At 41.5% G+C, this 19392-nt stretch overlaps 1 protein-coding gene across 1 annotated transcript; it reads left to right on the top strand.

Moving 5' to 3' along the window:
• Positions 1–7115: 7115 nt before the first annotated feature.
• Positions 7116–19216, top strand: LOC116532598 (zinc finger protein 560-like). The gene is made up of 8 exons (XM_032251884.1): positions 7116–7709; positions 9283–9409; positions 11737–11820; positions 13600–13685; positions 14786–14912; positions 15592–15672; positions 16123–16205; positions 17259–19216. The coding sequence occupies exons 1-8, from the start codon at positions 7476–7478 to the stop codon at positions 18726–18728; spliced, it is 2292 nt and encodes a 763-aa protein (XP_032107775.1). The 5' UTR covers positions 7116–7475; the 3' UTR covers positions 18729–19216.
• Positions 19217–19392: the final 176 nt, after the last annotated feature.

Consider the following 19392-nt stretch of genomic DNA (forward strand, 5'->3'; position numbering starts at 1 on the left):
TCCCTCCCCTATTTCCCCCCAACTGACCCCAGTGTGTAGTGCTCCCCTCCCTGTGTCCATGTGTTCTCATTGTTCAACACCCGCCTATGAGTGAGAACATGCGGTGTTTGATCTTCTGCTCTTCTGTCAGTTTGCTGAGAATGATGGTTTCCAGGTTCATCCATGTCCCTACAAAGGACCCAAACTCATCGTTTTTGATGGCTGCATAATATTCCATGGTGTATATGTGCCACATTTTCCCTATCCAGTCTATCGTCGATGGGCATTTGGGTTGGTTCCAGGTCTTTGCTATTGTTAACAGTGCTGCAATGAACATTCGTGTGCACGTGTCCTTATAGTAGAACGATTTGTAATCCTTTGGATATATACCCAGTAATGGGATTGCTAGGTCAAATGGAATTTCTATTTCTAGGTCCTTGAGGAATCACCACACTGTCTTCCACAATGGTTGAACTAATTTACACTCCCACCAACAGTGTAAAAGTGTTCCTATTTCTCCACATCCTCTCCAGCATCTGTTGTCTCCAGATTTTTTAATGATCGCCATTCTAACTGGCGTGACATGGTATCTCAATGTAGTTTTGATTTGCATTTCTCTGATGACCAGTGATGATGAGCATTTTTTCATATGTTTGTTGGCCTCACGTATGTCTTCTTTTGTAAAGTGTCTGTTCATATTCTTTGCCCACTTTTGAATGGGCTTGTTAGTTTTTTTCTTGTAAATCTGTTTTAGTTCTTTGTAAATTCTGGATATCAGCCCTTTGTCAGATGGGTAAACTGCAAAAATTTTTTCCCAATCTGTTGGTTGCCGATTCACTCTAATGATTGTTTCTTTTGCTGTGCAGAAGCTGTGGAGTTTGATTTGGTCCCATTTGTCTATTTTGGCTTTTGTTGTCACTGCTTTTGGTGTTTTGGTCATGAAGTCCTTGCCTACACCTATGTCCTGTATGGTTTTGCCTAGATTTTCTTCTAGGGTTTTTATGGTGTTAGGTCTTATGTTTAAGTCTTTAATCCATCTGGAGTTAATTTTAGTGTAAGGTGTCAGGAAGGGGTCCAGTTTCTGCTTTCTGCACATGGCTAGCCAGCTTTCCCAACACCATTTATTGAACAGGGAATCTTTTCCCCATTGCTTGTTTTTGTCTGGTTTGTCAAAGATCAGATGGTTGTAGCTATGTTGTGTTGCCTCCGAGACCTCTGTTCTGTTCCATTGGTCTATATCTCTGTTTTGGTACCAGTACCATGCTGTTTTGATTACTGTAGCCTTGTAGTATAGTTTGAAGTCTGGTAGTGTGATGCCCCCCGCTTTGTTCTTTTTGCTTAGAATTGACTTGGCTATGCGGGCTCTCTTTTGGTTCCATATGAAGTTTAATGTGGTTTTTTCCAGTTCTGCGAAGAAGGTCATTGGTAGCGATGGGGATAGCATTGAATCTGTAAATTACTTTGGGCAGTATGGCCATTTTCACGATATTGATTCTTCCTAACCATGAACATGGAATGTTTCTCCATCTGTTTGTGTCCTCTCTTATTTCGTTGAGCAGTGGCTTGTAGTTCTCCTTGAAGAGGTCCTTTACATTCCTTGTTAGTTGTATTCCTAGGTATTTTATTCTCTTTGTGGCAATTGTGAATGGAAGTTTGTTCTTGATTTGGCTCTCTTTAAGTATGTTATTGGTGTATAGGAATGCATGTGATTTTTGCACATTGATTTTGTATCCGGAGACTTTGCTGAACTTGCTTATCAGTTTCAGGAGGTTTGGGGCTGAGACGATGGGGTCTTCTAGATATACAATCATGTCATCTGCAAATAGAGACAATTTGACTTCCTCCTTTCCTATTTGAATGCCCTTTATTTCTTTTTCTTGCCTGATTGCTCTGGCTAGAACTTCTAATACTATATTGAATAGCAGTGGTGTGAGAGGGAATCCTTGTCTGGTGCCACATTTCAAGGGGAATGCTTCCAGTTTTTGCCCATTCAGTATGATATTAGCTGTTGGTTTGTCATAAATAGCTTTTATTATTTTGAGATACGTTCCATCGATACCTAGCTTATTGAGAGTTTTTAGCATAAAGGGCTGTTGAATTTTGTAAAAGGCCTTCTCTGCATCAATTGAGATAATCATGTGGTTTTTGTCTTTGCTTCTGTTTATGTGGTGAATTACGTTTATAGACTTGCGTATGTTGAACCAGCCTTGCATCCCCGGGATGAAGCCTACTTGATCACGGTGGATAAGCTTTTTGATGTGCTGTTGCAATCGGCTTGTCAGTATTTTATTGAAGATTTTTGCATCTATGTTCATCATGGATATTGGCCTGAAGTTTTCTTTTCTTGTTGAGTCTCTGCCGGGTTTTAGAATCAGGATGATGTTGGTCTCATAAAATGATTTGGGAAGAATTCCCTTTTTTTGTATTGTTTGGAATAGTTTCAGAAGAAATGGTACCAGCTCCTCTTTGTATGTCTGGTAGAATTCAGCTGTGAACCCATCTGGACCTGGGCTTTTTTTGGGTGGTAAGCTCTTAATTGCTGCTTCAGCTTCAGACCTTGTTATGGGTCTGTTCAGGGTTTCAGCTTCTTCCTGGTTTAGGCTTGGCAGGAGGCAAGTGTCCAGGAATTTATCCATTTCTTCCAGGTTTATTAGTTTGTGTGCATAGAGTTGTTTGTAATAATCTCTGTTGATGGTTTGAATTTCTGTGGAATCTGTGGCGATATCCCCTTTATTGTTTTTTATTGCATCAATTTGGTTATTCTCTCTTTTCTTTTTTATTAATCTGGCTAGTGGTCTGTCTATTTTGTTGATCTTTTCGAAAAACCAGCTCCTGGATTTATTGATTTTTTGAAGGGTTTTTTGTGTCTCTATCTCCTTCAGTTCTGCTCTGATCTTAGCTATTTCTTGTCTTCTGCTAGACTTTGAGTTTTTTTGATCTTGCTCTTTCAGTTTTGACGATAGGGTGTCAATTTTTGATTTCTCCTTGCTTCTCATGTGGGCACTTATTGCTATATATTTTCCTCTAGAGACTGCTTTAAATGTGTCCCAGAGATTCTGGTATGTTGTGTCTTCATTCTCGTTGGTTTCGAAGAACATCTTTATTTCTGTCTTCATTTCATTGTTTATCCAGTCAACATTCAAGAGCAAGTTGTTCAGTTTCCATGAAGCTGTGCGGTTCTGGGTTAGTTTTTGAATTCTGAGTTCTAACTTAATTGCACTGTGGTCTGAGAGACTGTTTGTTACGATTTCCGTTCTTTTGCATTTGCTGAGGAGTGATTTACTCCCAATTATGTGGTCAATTTTAGAGTAGGTGTGATGTGGTGCTGAGAAGAACGTATATTCTGTGGATTTGGGGTGGAGAGTTCTGTAAATGTCTATTAGGTTTGCTTGTTCCAGGTCTGAGTTCAAGTCCTGGATATCCTTGTTAATTTTCTGTCTGGTTGATCTGTCTAATGTTGACAATGGGGTGTTAAAGTCTCCCACTATTATTGTGTGGGAGTCTAAGTCTCTTTGTAAGTCATTAAGAACTTGCCTTATGGTGGCCGGGCGCGGTGGCTCAAGCCTGTAATCCCAGCACTTTGGGAGGCCGAGGCGGGTGGATCACGAGGTCAAGAGATCGAGACCATCTTGGTCAACATGGTGAAACCCTGTCTCTACTAAAACTACAAAAAATAAGCTGGGCATGGTGGCGCGTGCCTGTAATCCCAGCTACTCAGGAGGCTGAGGCAGGAGAATTGCCTGAACCCAGGAGGCGGAGGTTGCAGTGAGCCGAGATCGCGCCATTGCACTCCAGCCTGGGTAACAAGAGGGAAACTCCGTCTCAAAAAAAAAAAAAAGAACTTGCCTTATGTATCTGGGTGCTCCTGTATTGGGTGCATATATATTTAGGATCGTTAGCTCTTCTTGTTGCCTTGATCCTTTTACCATTATGTAATGTCCCTCTTTGTCTCTTATGATCTTTGTTGCTTTAAAGTCTAATTTATCAGAGATGAGAATTGCAACTCCTGCTTTTGTTTGCTCTCCATTTGCTTGGTAAATCTTCCTCCATCCCTTTATTTTGAGCCTTTGTGTATCCTTGCATGTGAGCTGGGTTTCCTGGATACAGCACACCGATGGGTTTTGTCTTTTTATCCAATTCGCCAGTCTGTGTCTTTTGATTGGGGCATTTAGTCCATTTACATTTAGGGTTAATATTGTTATGTGTGAATTTGATACTGCCATTTTGGTGCTAGCTGGGTGTTTTGCCCTTTAGTTGAGCTGGTACTTGTTGTTCCTTTATATGTGTAGAGCCTCTTTCAGGAGCTCTTGTAGAGCTGGCCTGGTGGTGACGAAATCTCTGAGTACTTGCATGTTCCCAAAGGATTTTATTTTTCCTTCACTTATGAAGCTTAGTTTGGCTGGATAGGAGATTCTGGGTTGAAAGTTCTTTTCTTTAAGGATGTTGAATATTGGCCCCCACTTTCTTCTGGCTTGTAGGGTTTCTGCTGAGAGATCTGCTGTGAGTCTGATGGGCTTCCCTTTATGGGTAACCCGACCTTTCTCTCTGGCTGCCCTTAGTATTTTCTCCTTCATTTCGACCCTGGTGAATCTAACGATTATGTGCCTTGGGGTTGCTCTTCTTGACGAATATCTTTGTGGTGTTCTCTGTATTCCTGGACTTGAATGTTTGCCTGTCTTGCTAGGTTGGGGAAGTTTTCCTGGATAATATCCTGAAGAGTATTTTCCAGCTTGGATTCATTCTCTTCGTCGCATTCGGGTACGCCTATCAAACGTAGATTAGGTCTTTTCACATAGTCCCACATTTCTTGGAGACTTTGTTCATTCCTTTTTACCCTTTTTTCTCCAGTCTTGCCTTCCCGTTTTATTTCATTGAGTTGATCTTCGACCTCTGATATCCTTTCTTCTGCTTGGTCAATTCGGCTGTTGAAACTTGTGCATGCTTCACGAAGTTCTCGTGTTACGTTTTTCAGCTCCATCAATTCACTTATATTCCTTTCTATTTTGTCCATTCTCGTTAGCATTTCGTCAAATCTTTTTTCAAGGTTCTTAGTTTCTTTGCATTTGGTTAGAACATGTTCTTTAAGTTCACAGAAGTTTCTTACTACCCACCTTCTGAAGTCTGATTCTGTCATTTCATCACACTCATTCTGTTGCTGGTGAGGAGTTGTGATCCCTTGTAGGAGGAGAGGTGTTCTGGTTTCGGGTGTTTTCATCCTTTTTGCGCTGGATTCTTCCCATCTTTAAGGATTTATCCACCTGTCGACTTTGTAGTTGCTGGCTTTCAGATTGGGTCTCAAATCTTTCAGATTGACGTTCTGTTTGTTGATGATGGGGTTATTTCTGTTTCTTGGTTTTCCTTCTGACAGTCTGGCCCCTCTGCTGTAGGTCTGCTGAGGTTCACTCCAGGCCCTGCTTGCCTGGGGTTCACCTGCAGCAGCTGCTGAACAGCAAGGGTTGTTACCAGTTCTTCTTCTGCTATCTTTGTCCCAGAAGGATACCCACCTAGTGTCAATCTGATCTCTCTTTTATGAGGTGTCTTTTTGGATATATAGGGGTCAGGGAGCTGCTTGAGGAGACGGTCTCTTCTTTATAGGAGCTCAAATGGTGAGCTGTGAGCTCTGTTGTTGTTCATTCAGAGCTGCTGGGCAGGTACTTTTAGGTCTGCTGCAGCAGAACTCATAAACTGCTTTTTGTTCCCAGGTGCTCTGTCCCAGGGATTTAGGGCTTTATTTATGAGTTTCCGTTGTGCTGCCGCCTTTTTTTTTTTTTTTTTTTTCTTCCACCCCCCCCCCCCCAAAAAGGGGGCCCCCTCACCCTGTCGGCCTATGGCAGCTTTGCTGAGTTGCTGTGGGCTCCGCCCCGCTGCCGAGTGAACTTCCCTGCAGTCCTGTTTATATAGGTGTAGTTACAACTGCTTTGGCGATGGTGGCCTGTCTCTGTTGAGGCGGAGTGTCTTTGCTGTGGCGGGTTGCCTTGGCAACGGCGGGCTGCCTCGATAATGGCGGACGCCCCTCCCCCACAGAGCTGGACCGTCCCGGGTTCAGTTGCACTTGCTGTGAAACTCTCAATCCAGAGTTTCTGGTTGCTGTTCTTTTGTGGGGGTGGGGCCAGCCGAGCCTGATCACCTGGCTCCCTGCCTCAGAGCCTTTTTTAAGTTGGTGTTCCAGTCGCCTGTTGAAGAGGCGCCAGGGTCTGTTTGTTTTCCCCTGCGGCCACTCTCTGCGCTGGCTTAAACAGTGGCTGGCTTTTTCTTTTTTTTTTTGCCCTGGAATCTACTGTCCTGGTTCTCTGCTCAGTCCCCTTTTTGAACCGGCGAATGGGCGACTTCCTGTGGCTCCAATCGCCAGCCAAAAGGGCACCCGGACCGGTGTATTTTGTACAGAGAACCGCGGCTCCGAAACAGCCGCGCTGGCGACCGTGGAGCTCGTCTGCCTGGGAATTTCCTAGTCTGTGGGCAATAAAAACGCGGCGTCCACTCACCCTCTGCGCTTTCACTGGAACTGCAATCCTGGGCTGTTCCTAAACGGCCATCTTCTACAGCACTCGAACATATATCATTTCTAGTGGATTTCTCACATATCACCAGCAGTAAAGATTTAATATACGGTATTTGATAAATGATAAGTAATGCTTGTTGATTAATCATTGATGTCTACATCAGTCCCATTACTCTATGTAAAGAGGAATAGATTGCCAGTTATCCACTTATATTTACAAGCCACACTGACACGTCCTTGAAATCACAAAAAAGTGTGTCTAGACATATCTCTCTGTCACCCTCACAGGATAGAAGCCATGTATTTGTCCTATGGTAAGTTTTTCTGAAAATCTGCTTTAGGTTCCTATATTACTGTGTTCTCATGGCTATGCAGAAATATGTAAGACTGGATCATTTATAAAGAAAAGAGGTTGACTCACAGTTCTGCATGGCTGGAGAGGCCTCAGGAAACTTACAATCATGGCAGAAGGCACCTCTTCACAGGGTGGCAGGAGAAATAATGAGTGCAAGCAGGGGAAATACCAGATGCTCATAAAACCATCAAATCTTGTGAGACTCACTCATTATCACTAAAACAGCATGGGGGAAACTGCCCCCATGATCCCATTACGTCCTCCTGGTTCTGCCCTTGACATGTGGGGATTATTACAATTCAAGATGAGATCTGGGTGGGGACACAGAGCCATACCGTATCAGCACCCTATGCAAAATATAGAGTCCAGTGCTCTAGGCCTCAGTATTCACACTAGTAGTTCCTTTCTGAGGTGCTGAAGTAGGCCAGAGAGGGCTATTGGCTTCCTTATATGTGTGCTTTGGGAAGACGTGCTGCATAATCTCATTTGTGAGTTATATTACCATGGAGACAAAAAGACTCACATTTTCAGGTCTTAAGTTTCTTTACCTGTACAGTAAGGATATTATACTTTTACTTACAACAGCCTGGCTCACAGTTTCTTTTTCTGGCTCTAGGTGAGACAGAACTGCAATGGCATTTTATGGATGTAGTGTGTATTTGTGTGATATTCATATATAATTATGTGAATTATATGAGAATTTCGAACCAGGATGGAATGACTTCCATGCATGCAAATGTTGGAACTGTGATTGTGTCTGGGTTTTCATGCCTTTTTTCTTTTCCAGGACGTCTTTCTAGGAACTCAATGTATCTTCATGAAGGAAAGACAGAGGCAGAAAGGAAGATGGCGTACTGCCTGACAAATTGTTTTCAGGTATGCAGAAAGTGTATACTTTCACAAAATTACGTGCTTGCATCACTGGTAAACACATTGCCTTCTAGGCAGATGTTTCTCCAGAGCTTCTTTAAGTAAATAAAGACTCACTCAAGCACTGAGTCACTAGTTGAATTTCCCCAGGGAGTGGAGGTTCTCATACTGGTGAAGGATTACCTTGAAAAACATTTCAGTATTTCAGTAAGCATTAATTAATCTTGTTCCTTATGGTGCCAGATGTATGTTTCTCATTTTGCTGAGTGGTCTGGCAGATGAAAAGGAAGATGAAAGCATCTTTTACTCAAATACTAACCTTTGCCAGGCGCGATGGCCCACACCTGCAATCTTAGCACTTAGCACTTTGGGAGGCTGAGAGGTGGCAGTACCGCTTGAGCTTAGGAATTTGAGACCACCTGAGCAGCATAGTGAGACACCGTCTCTTAAAAAAAATAAAAATAAAAAAAATAAGGATAGTGGTGCATGGCTGTAGTCCTAGCTTCTTGGGAGGCTAAGGCAGGAGAATCACTTGAACCTTGGGAGGTGGAGGTTGCGGTGAGCCGAGATCATGCCATTTCCCTCCAGTCTGGGTGACAGAGCAAGACCCTGCTTCACAAAAAAAAGACTTAATTATTTATCACGGTTTATTTATTTATTTATTTTTGAGATGGAGTTTCACTCTTGTTGCCCAGGCTGGAGTGCAATGGTGTGATTTTGGGTCACCGCAACCTCCGCCTCCTGGGTTCAAGTGATTCTCCTGCCTTAGCCTTCCAAGAAGGTGGGATTACAGGTTTGCGCCACCACACCTGGCTAATTTTGTATTTTCAGTAGAGACAGGGTTTCTCCATGTTGGTCAGGCTGGTCTCGAACTCCCGACCTCAGGTGATCTGCCTGCCTCAGCCACCCAAAGTGCTGGGATTACAGGCGTGAGCCACTGTGCCCGGACATTTATCACCATTTATCAAGTATATGATGCAGTGTACTCTGGGGTATTTTTTTTTTTCGAGATAGAGTCTTGCTCTGTCACCAGACTGGAATGCAGTGGCACAATCTTGGCTCACTGCAACCTCTGCCTCCTGGGTTCAAGTGATTCCCCTGACTCAGTCCTGAGTAGATGGGACTACAGGTGTGCACCACCATGCCCGGCCAATTTTTTTTGTATTTTAGTTGAGATGGGGTTTCACCATGTTGGCAATGATGGTCTCAATCCCCTGACCTCATGATCTGCCTGCCTTGGCCTCCCAAAGTTCTGGGATTATAGGCATGAGCCACGATGCCCAGCCTGGGGTAATTTTCAATAGAGAGAAATACGGTGAGAAAGTGCACACAATCTGCTTGTGATGAGAAGTTCATGTTTGAGATGTGCCATTAAAGCCATACAGCTGGAATTGATAAGTAGTGAATGAGCAAGGATAGAGAGAGGAATAGTTGGGATTTACCTGGAATTGTTGAGCCTTGGGTAGATAATGAGAGACCTCACAACTCTTTATAGGCATTGGGGTCTGTTAACTGATTCTTCAGTGAACATTGGTTGATGTGTTACTTGGCATGAGTCAGCATGTGTGTGATGGTTTAGGACTTGGTGACCTTTGAGGATGTAAGTGTGGACTTCACCCACGAGGAGTGGACTTTATTGGACCCACTTCAGCGAAACTTTTACAGAGATGTGATGCTGGAGAATTATGAGAACCTGGCCAAAGTTGGTAAGACTGCCATCATTTTATGCAGCCTCTTATGGAAGAGATATACATTGTGTACTTACTGTGTTACAGAATTCTTTCTGTCAACACTGAATATAACAGAGACACTGTCCCTGCCCTATAGGTCTTAATTACTCTGATGGTTTTCAAAATGTGGTCCGGTTTCAACAGTATCACTGTTACTCCCTCAGAAATGTACAGTCTTAATCTCTGCCTTTGACCTACTGAATCAGAACCTGTCCACTTGGATTGTCATCTGTGTTTTAAGTGTCCTTCCACATGAATGTGATGCACTATAATATTAAGAATCACTGGTGTAGTTTTATTTTCCAAGTATACAAGAGTCTCTTTGTTTCACTTTCTTTTTTTTTCTTCGTTCAAGAGTTTGACAACATACCTTATTTCTGTGACTACAAGGTTATTGCTTTGTAGATGTGTACATAAGCATGAATTTGCTTTTCAGAGGTCAGAGATAGCCAATTTTTGTGTGCACAGAAGAGGTATTTTCAGTTTTAGTCTATTTGAAATAATTTCACTGCTTTCTCTAGAAATGTAGTTCCTGATTAATAGGTTTATCATCTCTTGCATGAGCCTCTTCCATTAATTTTTTAATTTTTTTGAGATGGAGTTTTGTTCTTTATTTTTTTTTTTAATTTTTTTTTTATTTTTTCAATCACATCTACTAGCTCACATCAATATTTAAAAACAAATCTATCTGTCTTCCCCTTCTGTTTCCTTGGCACAATTTATCACAGTTCTTGACAAACTACCATAAATATCCATAAGGGAAAAATGAATTTCAGAATATGAAAGAGAGGTTAATAAATAGCCAAATATGTCAACCATTGAAAGGACCACCTGTTTTTTTTTTTAAGCCCCTGATTTGCAACTTTTATTGAAATAAATTTTATCTAATAAAAACAAGGTTAATTTAAAACTTGATCTCAACTTGTTGAACAGCAGTTGAATTGTGACATAAAAATTGCAAAACTTCAACTAAAGAACAAATAAAACATTCAGACACAAGTTTAGACTTTAAAAATTCTATCAACTTCAACAAATAATGAATGACTGTATATTAATTTACATTAGTCCTGTGGTCCAGAATACATTTTCCATTTAAAACATTTTTAATAGATCTTCTGTATGGCATGGACAGCTTCTAGTGGGAATTAGTATATAGTCTGTTCTTGATGAAGACAACACTAGACAGATGTTGCCTGATGCCTGGATAATGCTGAATGTGACAAAACCAGCGAGACACATTAAGATATTTCTCCTTAGGGCTGGGCGCGGTGGCTCAAGCCTGTAATCCCAGCACTGTGGGAGGCCGAGGCGGGTGGATCACGAGGTCAAGAGATCCAGACCATCCTGGTCAACATGGTGAAACCCCGTCTCTACTAATAATACAAAAAATTAGCTGGGCATGGTGGTGCGTGCCTGTAGTCCCGGCTACTCGGGAAGCTGAGGCAGGAGAATTGCCTGAACCCGGGAGGCGGAGGTTGCGATGAGCCGAGATCGCGCCATTGCACTCCAGCCTGGGTAACAAGAGCGAAACTCCGTCTCAAAAAAAAAAAAAAAAAAAAAAAAAAAGATATTTCTCCTTTTCTTCAACTGTCAGGTCAACTATCAAGCGATGAAGTCCATGATACAATAGGATATCTGCTAAGGTAAAGTTATATCCTGTAAGGTAGACTTTATCTTCAGCATATGAATTAAGATCCTTCAACAGTGTATGGATATCATTTTTACTGGAGTGTCCATCTACTCGAGTGACCCTGTATTCTAACCATTGCTGAATGATTGCTTTTTCTTCTGCAGTACTCCCCAGCAAATATTCTTTGTTGGCTTGCTTGACTAGATGAGCTGCTATAGTAGTCAATCCCGTTAGACTTGGACCATTGTTTGTCTGAAGAACTGGAATCTGTTGCTCGCCCTGAGCACTGTATTTATTCCCCTTACTCAGTCCCAGGGACTTCTCCAGTAGCGACAATTCTGTGCCACCGCCATCTTCCGGTCGGAGTTTTGCTCTTGTTGCCCAGGCTGGAGTGCAGTGGTATGATCTCGGCTCACTGCAACCTCCACTTCCTGGGTGCAAGTGATTCTCCTACCTTAGCCTCCCAAGTAGCTGGGATTACAGGCACATGCCACCACACCCGACTAATTTTTGTATTTGTAGTAGAGATGAGGTTTCACCATGTTAGGCAGGCTGGTCTCGAACTCCTGACCTGATCCACCCGCCTTGACCTCCCGAAATGCTGGGAGTACAGGCGTGAGCCTCCTTGTCTGGCCTGAGCCTCTTCCATTAATGTATCATTATTCATGTAAAGGATTTCAGCTCCTTAAACCCAGTCTGATCTCTTGGTTGGAAGAAGAAGAAGAATTGAGGACATTGCAGCAAGGACTTCTCCAGGGTGGGTATTTGTGAAGAACCATCTTGGTTAGTGAGAAGTTCAGTATGTTTGGAAGCTGTGTTAGTCTGTTCTTGTGTTGCAAGAAAGAAATACCCGAGACTGGGTAATTTATAAAGAAAATAGGTTTATTTTGGCTCACAGTTGTGCAGGCTCTACAGAAGGCATGGTGGTGACATCTGCTTCAGGTGAGAGCATCAGAAGCCTTAGAATCATGGCAGAGGCAAAGGGGGAGCAGGCAAATTACATGTTGAGAAAGGGAGTAAAAAAGAAGTTGGGGGTGGTGTCACAGCCTTTTAAGCTAGCAGTCCCCAACCTTTTTGGCATCAGGGACCAGTTTCGTGGAAGACAATTTTTTCACAGAAAATTCCTGGGTAGCAGGGGCATGGTTTCAGGATGATTCAGGTGCCTTACATTTTTGTGGACTTTATTTCTATTATTATTGCGTTGTAATATATAATGAAGTAATTATACAACTCACCATAAGGTAGAATCAGTGGGAACCCTGAGCTTGATTTCCTGTAACTGGATGGTCTCATTTGGGGATCTGGGGGTGAGGGAGGCAGTGACAGATCATCAGGCATTAGATTCTCACGAGGAGCACGCAAGCTAAATCCCTCTCATGCACAGTTCATGATAGAGTTTGCTCTTCTATGAGAATCTAATGCTGCTGCTGATCTGACAAGAGGCAGAGCTCAGGAGGCAGTGCTGGATGGGGAGTAGCTATAAATATAGGTAAGGCTTCATTTGCTCTCCTGCCACTTACCTCCTGTGGTGCAGCCCAGCTCTGGTCCATGGCCTCAGAGTTGGAGACTCCTATTTTAAACTACCAGTTCTCACATGAACTCAGAACAAGAACTCACCGTTACTCTGAGGATGTCAGTAAGCCATTCATGAAGGATCTGCCCCCATGATCCAAATACCTCCTACCAGGCCCCTCCCCAAATATTTGCTGTTACATTTCCATAAGAGATTTTGAGGGAACTAACATCTAAACCTCATCATAACGAGGAAACTTTTTTTTTTTTTTTTTTTTTTTGTGACGGAGTTTCGCTCTTGTTACCCAGGCTGGAGTGCAATGGCGCAATCTCGGCTCACCGCAACCTCCACCTCCTGGATTCAGGCAATTCTCCTGCCTCAGCCTCCTGAGTAGCTGGGATTACAGGCACGCGCCTCCATGCCCAGCTAATTTTTTGTATTTTTAATAGAGACAGGGCTTCACCATGTTGACCAGGATGGTCTCGATCTCTTGACTTCGTGATCCACCCGCCTCGGCCTCCCAAAGTGCTGGGATTACAGGCGTGAGCCACTGCGCCCGGCCATGAGGAAACTTTTAAGATGCACCTTGTCTCACAAGGTTGAGGCCATTTAACTCAGAAGTTATAGAAAATATTCCATTTCTGATACTCTTTAAATTTCCATCTACTTCAACTTTCTATGCTCTCTTGAAACTATATATTCTGTTTATTTTTCAAGTTCTTTGCTTTGAAGTATGTTCTTGGTCCAGATTTTTCCTGCTTTTCTGATAACATTATTTCTGTTTAACGTTAGTTTTAAACTAGTCAATTTGTAGCAAATTAGCTAAAATTTTGACTCTTTATTCTTATCATTGCCAAATTTTTGACATAGTCTAAATGTTCAAATTTGGCTTTTTTTTCTTATGTTTATTTTGAAAACAAATGTGAATGAGGCCTATCATTTTTAACTCTTTCATTTTACCTTTTTTCTTTCTTTCTTTTTTTTTTTTTACAAACTTCAATTTATGTTTTTGTTTAATTTCAGAATGGGCAATAAAACTTCTTCACACCAATGTTTCAGCAGTGCAGCAGGATTTTTGTAAAATACAAACTTCGAATGGGATACAAACGGTAATGTTAAGAAAGTGTATTTCTTATTTTTCACATTCAGAGAATATTGGGACTTCCAATGAAGAAAATAAGCACAAAAGACAATTGAGAGAAATAGCATTCACTCAAGAGGGAACAATGTCAGACTGGGTGCAATGGCTCATGCCTTTTATCCCAGCACTTTGTGAGGCCAAGGCAGGTGAATTACTTGAGATCGAGAGTTCAAGACCAGCCTGATCAACATGGAGAAACCCTGTCTCTACTAAAACTACAAAATTAGCCAGGTTTGGTGGCAAATGCCGGTAATCACAGCTACTCAGGAGGCTGAGGCAGGAGAAGCGCTTGAACCTGGGAGGTGGAGGTTGCGGTGAGCCAAGATCGTACCATTGCACTCCAGCCTGGGCAACAAGAGTGAAACTCCGTCTCAAAAAAAAAAAAAAAAAAAAAAGAGGGAGCAATGTCTCTGGAGAGATACTCTGATAATGACGAATTTGGGGACATCCAAAAATTTAGTGTGAAACTGTCCTAAAAAAAAAAAAAATGGAGTAATGATCTCAATGAGGAGGACACATTTTCTTGTAGGTAGACTTCTCTCTATTGTTCCTTAAAGCAAATACAGACTCTAGTCACATTTTCCCCAGAAAGTCATACCTCTCACATTGGTGAAGCATTACCCTGAAAATTGTCTGAGTATTTTTGTAGTTATGAATTAATGTTCATTTTCCCAGTGCCAACTGCATATTTTTTTTTCTGGGTGCCAGGACAGATGGTACGGGGTATGAAAGCATTCTTTTTTAAAGGAATTTATTCATATCATCATTTATCAAGTGTTTCTTGTGTGCTCCAGTGTGTACTGCAGTAGAGAGGAAAGGAGAAGAGCTCCCAGTCTAGTTGTGGTTGATAAGTTCACGTGTAAGAGGTGCTGTTACAGCCATGTTACTGGAGGAAATTGACAGTGAGTGAATGTGGATAGAAGAGTTCCTACAACCATTGAACCTTGGGGTGTAGATAGTGGGAGCCCTCAGTACCCTGTATAGGCATTGGGTCCCCTTTCCTCATTCTTCAGCCAACATTGGTCGACATGTTACTTGGCTTAAACCAGCATGTGTCTGATGGTTTAGGATCTGGTAACCTTTGACAGTGTAGCTGTGGAGTTCACCCAGGAAGAGTGGACTTTACTGGACCCAACAGAGAGAAACCTGTACCGTGATGTGATGCTGGAGAACTACAAGAACCTGTCCTCAGTAGGTAAGTGTGGCATCATCCCTTGTAGCCTCCTCTGGAACAAGATACAAATTATGTACTTATTGTGTTCTAGGATTAGTGATGTCAAATCTGAATACAGTGGGATGTATACACGTTGAAAAAAAATTTTAATGAATAAAATAGGAAATAACATGCAGTTCTTATACTAATGGGTTTGAATCTTGTATGTTTGTTTGCATCAATAGCATCACCACCACTCTCTTACAATTGTGTACATTCTCAGACTCCACATTTGCTGTACTAAATCAAAAAGTCTACTGTTGGGGCCTTGTCTTCAGATGAGTAATTCACTTCAAAGTTGAGAACTACTGGTATGGTAGTTTTCTCAAGCGAATCAAGATCTCTCTTTGAGTTTCCATTTTCTACTTTAATAAAGGTTTTAGTGGTTTTTAAAATTTGAATTGAACATTTCCTGTTTAGAAAGAAAAAGCACAGCTCACTGCCAGTGCTTATTTGTTGGGACAAACAGGAAATGGGTTAAGCTTGAATGTGAATTTCAGAAGTCAGAGATAACCACTGTCTTTGGAGAACAGAGAGAAGGGATGTATGCAATTTAGGTACTTTTCATTGCCTTAATTAGAAACATAGTCCCTGTTTTATGGAAAAGTTTGCCATTTCTTGCATGAGCCTTTTCCACTGGTGTATCTTTCCCTGTGTACAGGTTACCAGCTTTTCAAACCCAGTCTGATCTCTTGGATGGAGGAAGAGGAAGAGTTGAGCACATTGCCAAGAGTTCTCCAAGGTGAGTGTTTGTGAAGAACAGCCCTGGTCCATGAGAAGTTCTCAGTACGTTTGGAAGCATAATGAAGTTTTATAAGATGCCCTTTGAATCAGAAGTCTGAGTCCACTGGATTTGGATGTTTTGGGGTTTCTCAATTTTTCATTCTCTGTTACTTTGCATCTATCCAGACTTGCCTATTATATAATAAATGACCTAACTTCTTTAAGTTTATGGTTTTATTATATGCTTTTGTTCCAATTTTTCCTACTTTTTTTTTTTTCCCCGATAGTACTGTTTCTGTTCATCCTTATGTTTAATTTTCATAGAACAGGTTGTTTTAAAAATTACTAAAACTTGACCCCATATGATAGCCAAATTTTAGGTATATGTAAATTGCTCAAATCTGTGCTTTTTATTTAACCTACCATTTTGTGTGTAAACTCTCATATATATTTTTCTCTTTTACTTCAGAATGGAAAATGTGCCTGAAAATGAATGGGCCAGTCCTTTGGCAAGATAATTTTTGTTTAAAAACATTAAATGGGATTCAGTTGGTAAGATTAACAAAATAACTTTCTTATTTTTCACATTCAGAGAAGACTGACATTGCATTGTAGAAATCAGCAGAAATGGCTGGGCGGGGTGGCTCACGCCTGTAATTCCAGCACTTTGGGAGGCTAAGGTGGGTGGATTACGAGGTCAGGAGTTCAAGACCAACTTGGCCAATATGGTGAAACCTTGTCTCTAGTAAAAATACAAAAATTAGTTGGGTGCAGTGGGGCGTGCCTGTAGTCCCAACTATTCAGGAGGCTGAGGCAGAAGAATTGCTTGAACTTGGGAGGCGGAGGTTTCAGTGAGCTGACAGGGCACCACTGCACTCCAGCCTGCATGACAGAGCAAGACTCTGTCTCAAAAAAAAAAAAAAAAAGAAAGAAAAGAAAAGAAAGAAATGATAGATAGTTGAGAGAAGTGGCACTCACCCAACAGGGAGAAATATCTGGAGAGATATCCCATACCTAGTGTGAAGCTTGGTACTTAAGATTTCCCATGAATGCTCATTCCAACATGTATAACTAGACATTTGAGTTTTTAAAATAACTTCATGAAAAGCTATAGGAATCTTTCCAAGATTAGAGCAGATGGCATAGGATTCTTATAGTAGGATTCCATTGTTCAAGTTGAAAGAAATCCAAAGGGTAGGAACTATATGCATGTTATAACAGTGGCAAAAATAATGATCATAATGTTTTTTTGTTTTTATGAGACAGAGTCTTGCTCTGTTGCCAGGCGCCAGGCTGGAGTGCAGTGGCGCAATCTCTGCCTCCTGGGTTCAAGCAGTTCTGCCTCAGCCTCCTTAGTAGCTGGGGCTACAGGTGCGCGCCACCACACCCAGCTAATTTTTGTATTTTTTAGTAGAGACAGGATTTCACCATGTTGGCCAGGATGGTCTTGATCTCTTGACCTCATGATCTGCCCACTTTGGTCTCCCAAAGTGCTGGGATTACAGGCATAAGCCACTGTGCCTGGCCCATAATGTTTCTTAGATGAGTGATATCTATTAATGTTTGCTAAAATGCTTCCTTCATTATTCATTCCTGTATTAACAGGCAAGAAACCAAAATGGAGAGGAACTCTATGACTGTAAGCAATGTGGAGAAGTCTTCTGTAAACATTTATGCCTTAAGACAAATATGAGTACTCAAAATAGAGAAAACATGTCTGAATGTATTCAGTATGCAAAAGACCTCCTTTCTCTATACAATAAAACCTCTACCATAAGGAAAGTTTCTGTGTTCAGTAAGTGTGGAAAATCTTTCAGCCTGATTTTAAATGTTCAGGTCCAAAGAAAGTGCACACAAGATAAATCCTTTGAATGCATCGACTATGGGAAAGTCTTTGTTCATCAGTCACACCTTGAAGTGCACAGGAAAACTCAGAGTGGAGAAAAACTCTATGAATGGAAGCAATGTGGGGAAGCATTTACTCACTCCACAAGCCATGCTGTAAATGTTGAAACACACGTTATTAAAAACCCCTATGAATGTAAGGAATGTGGAAAATATTTTAGATGCTCTACCCACCTTAATAATCACATGCAAATCCACTTTGGGATAAAACCTTATAAATGTAAGCACTGTGGGAAAACCTTCACTGTGCGGTCAGGCTTTCTTGAACATGTACGAACTCACACTGGAGAGATGCCCTATGGGTGTAAGGAATGTGGTAAAGCCTTTCGTACATCTGCAGGCCTTGTTGAACATATAAGATGTCACACTGTAGAGAAAACCCTTAAATGTGACCATTGTGGGAAAGCCTTTATTTCTTACCCGTCTCTTTTTGGACATTTGAGAACTCATAAGGGAGGGAAGCCATATGAGCATAAGAAATGTGTGAAGGCCTTTGGTACATCCTCAGGCATTATTGAAGATATAAGAAGTAACACAGGACAGAAACTCTTTGATTGTGACCAGTGTGGGAAAGTCTTTGTTTCTTTCTCATCTCTTTTTGCTCATTTGAGAACTCACACTGGAGAGAAGCCCTTTAAGTGTTACAAATGTGGGAAACTATTTATCTTTTCTGCCTGTCTTCATATTCACATGCGGACTCACACAGAAGAGCGACCGTATCAATGTAAGGAATGTGGGAAAACTTTCACTAAGTGCTCATATCTTACCAAACATTTACGAACGCACAGTGAAGAGAAACCCTATGAATGTATGAAATGTGGGAAGGCCTTCACTGAGCGCTCATACCTGACTAGACATTTACGAAGACACAGTGGGAAGAAGCCCTATGGATGTAAGAAATGTGGAAAAGCCTTCACGGAATGCTCAGATCTTAATAAACATTTACGAACACACACTGGAGACAGGCCCTATGAACATAAGGAGTGTGGGAAAGCCTTTGTTGCCTCCTCAAGTCTAACTTATCATTTAAGAACTCACACTGGATATAAACCCTATAAATGTAATAAATGTGAAAAAGCTTACAGTAGGTCTTGTGTACTAACTCAACACTTAAAAACTCATGCTGCAGAGAAGACTTCTGAATGTAGCACATGTGGAAAATCCTTTTGAAATTCCTTGTGCTTTAATGATTGCTTACAAACTCACACTGAAATAAAACTATAAATGTAAGGACTGTGGGAAAGCCTTCACTTTTCATTCAGATCTTACTAATCATGTGCAAATTCACACTGGAGAGAAACCTTATGAATGTAAGGAATGTGGGAAGGCCTTCTGTACATCCTCAGGACGTATTCAACATTTAAGAACTCATATGGGATAGAAACCATTTGAATGTGACCAGTGTGGAAAGCCTTTGCTTCTTTATCAGCTCGTATTGCACGTTTGAAACCTCACACTAGAGAGAAGCCCTATGGATGTGAAAAATGTGGAAAAACTTTGTTTCCTCAAGCCTAACTGAACATGTAAAAATTCACAGGAGAGACTAACACTATCAATGTAAGGAATGTGAGAAAGCCTAAACTCTTGAATCTTTCTGGATTTGTACAAAGTCCCACTGGAGAGAAACCCTGTAAATGTAAGGAATGTGGGAAAACACAGTTTTTTGTTTTTTGTTTTTTGGAGGAGTTTCACCCTGTCGCCCAGGCTGGAGTACAGTGGCATGATCTTGGCTCACTGCAACTTCTGCCTCCCAGATTCAAGCAATTCTGCCTCAGCCTCCCGAGTAGCTGGGATTATAGGCATGTGCCACCACACCTGGCTAATTATTTTTTTT

The sequence above is a fragment of the Sapajus apella genome, unplaced genomic scaffold (assembly GCF_009761245.1).
Source record: "Sapajus apella isolate SASKATOON/1434 unplaced genomic scaffold, GSC_monkey_1.0 scaffold77, whole genome shotgun sequence".
In the NCBI taxonomy this organism is placed as follows: Eukaryota; Metazoa; Chordata; class Mammalia; order Primates; family Cebidae; genus Sapajus; species Sapajus apella.

What these genes read in the sequence shown, in the direction of transcription:
- LOC116532598 (XM_032251884.1), top strand. Translation starts at nt 7,476, where the DNA reads ATGGATGTAGTGTGTATTTGTGTGATATTCATATATAATTATGTGAAT. An exon ending in CAAGAACCTGTCCTCAGTAG is followed by an intron (nt 14,913 to 15,591) that starts GTAAGTGTGGCA and finishes CCCTGTGTACAG; the next exon opens with GTTACCAGCTTTTCAAACCC. An exon ending in CATTAAATGGGATTCAGTTG is followed by an intron (nt 16,206 to 17,258) that starts GTAAGATTAACA and finishes CTGTATTAACAG; the next exon opens with GCAAGAAACCAAAATGGAGA.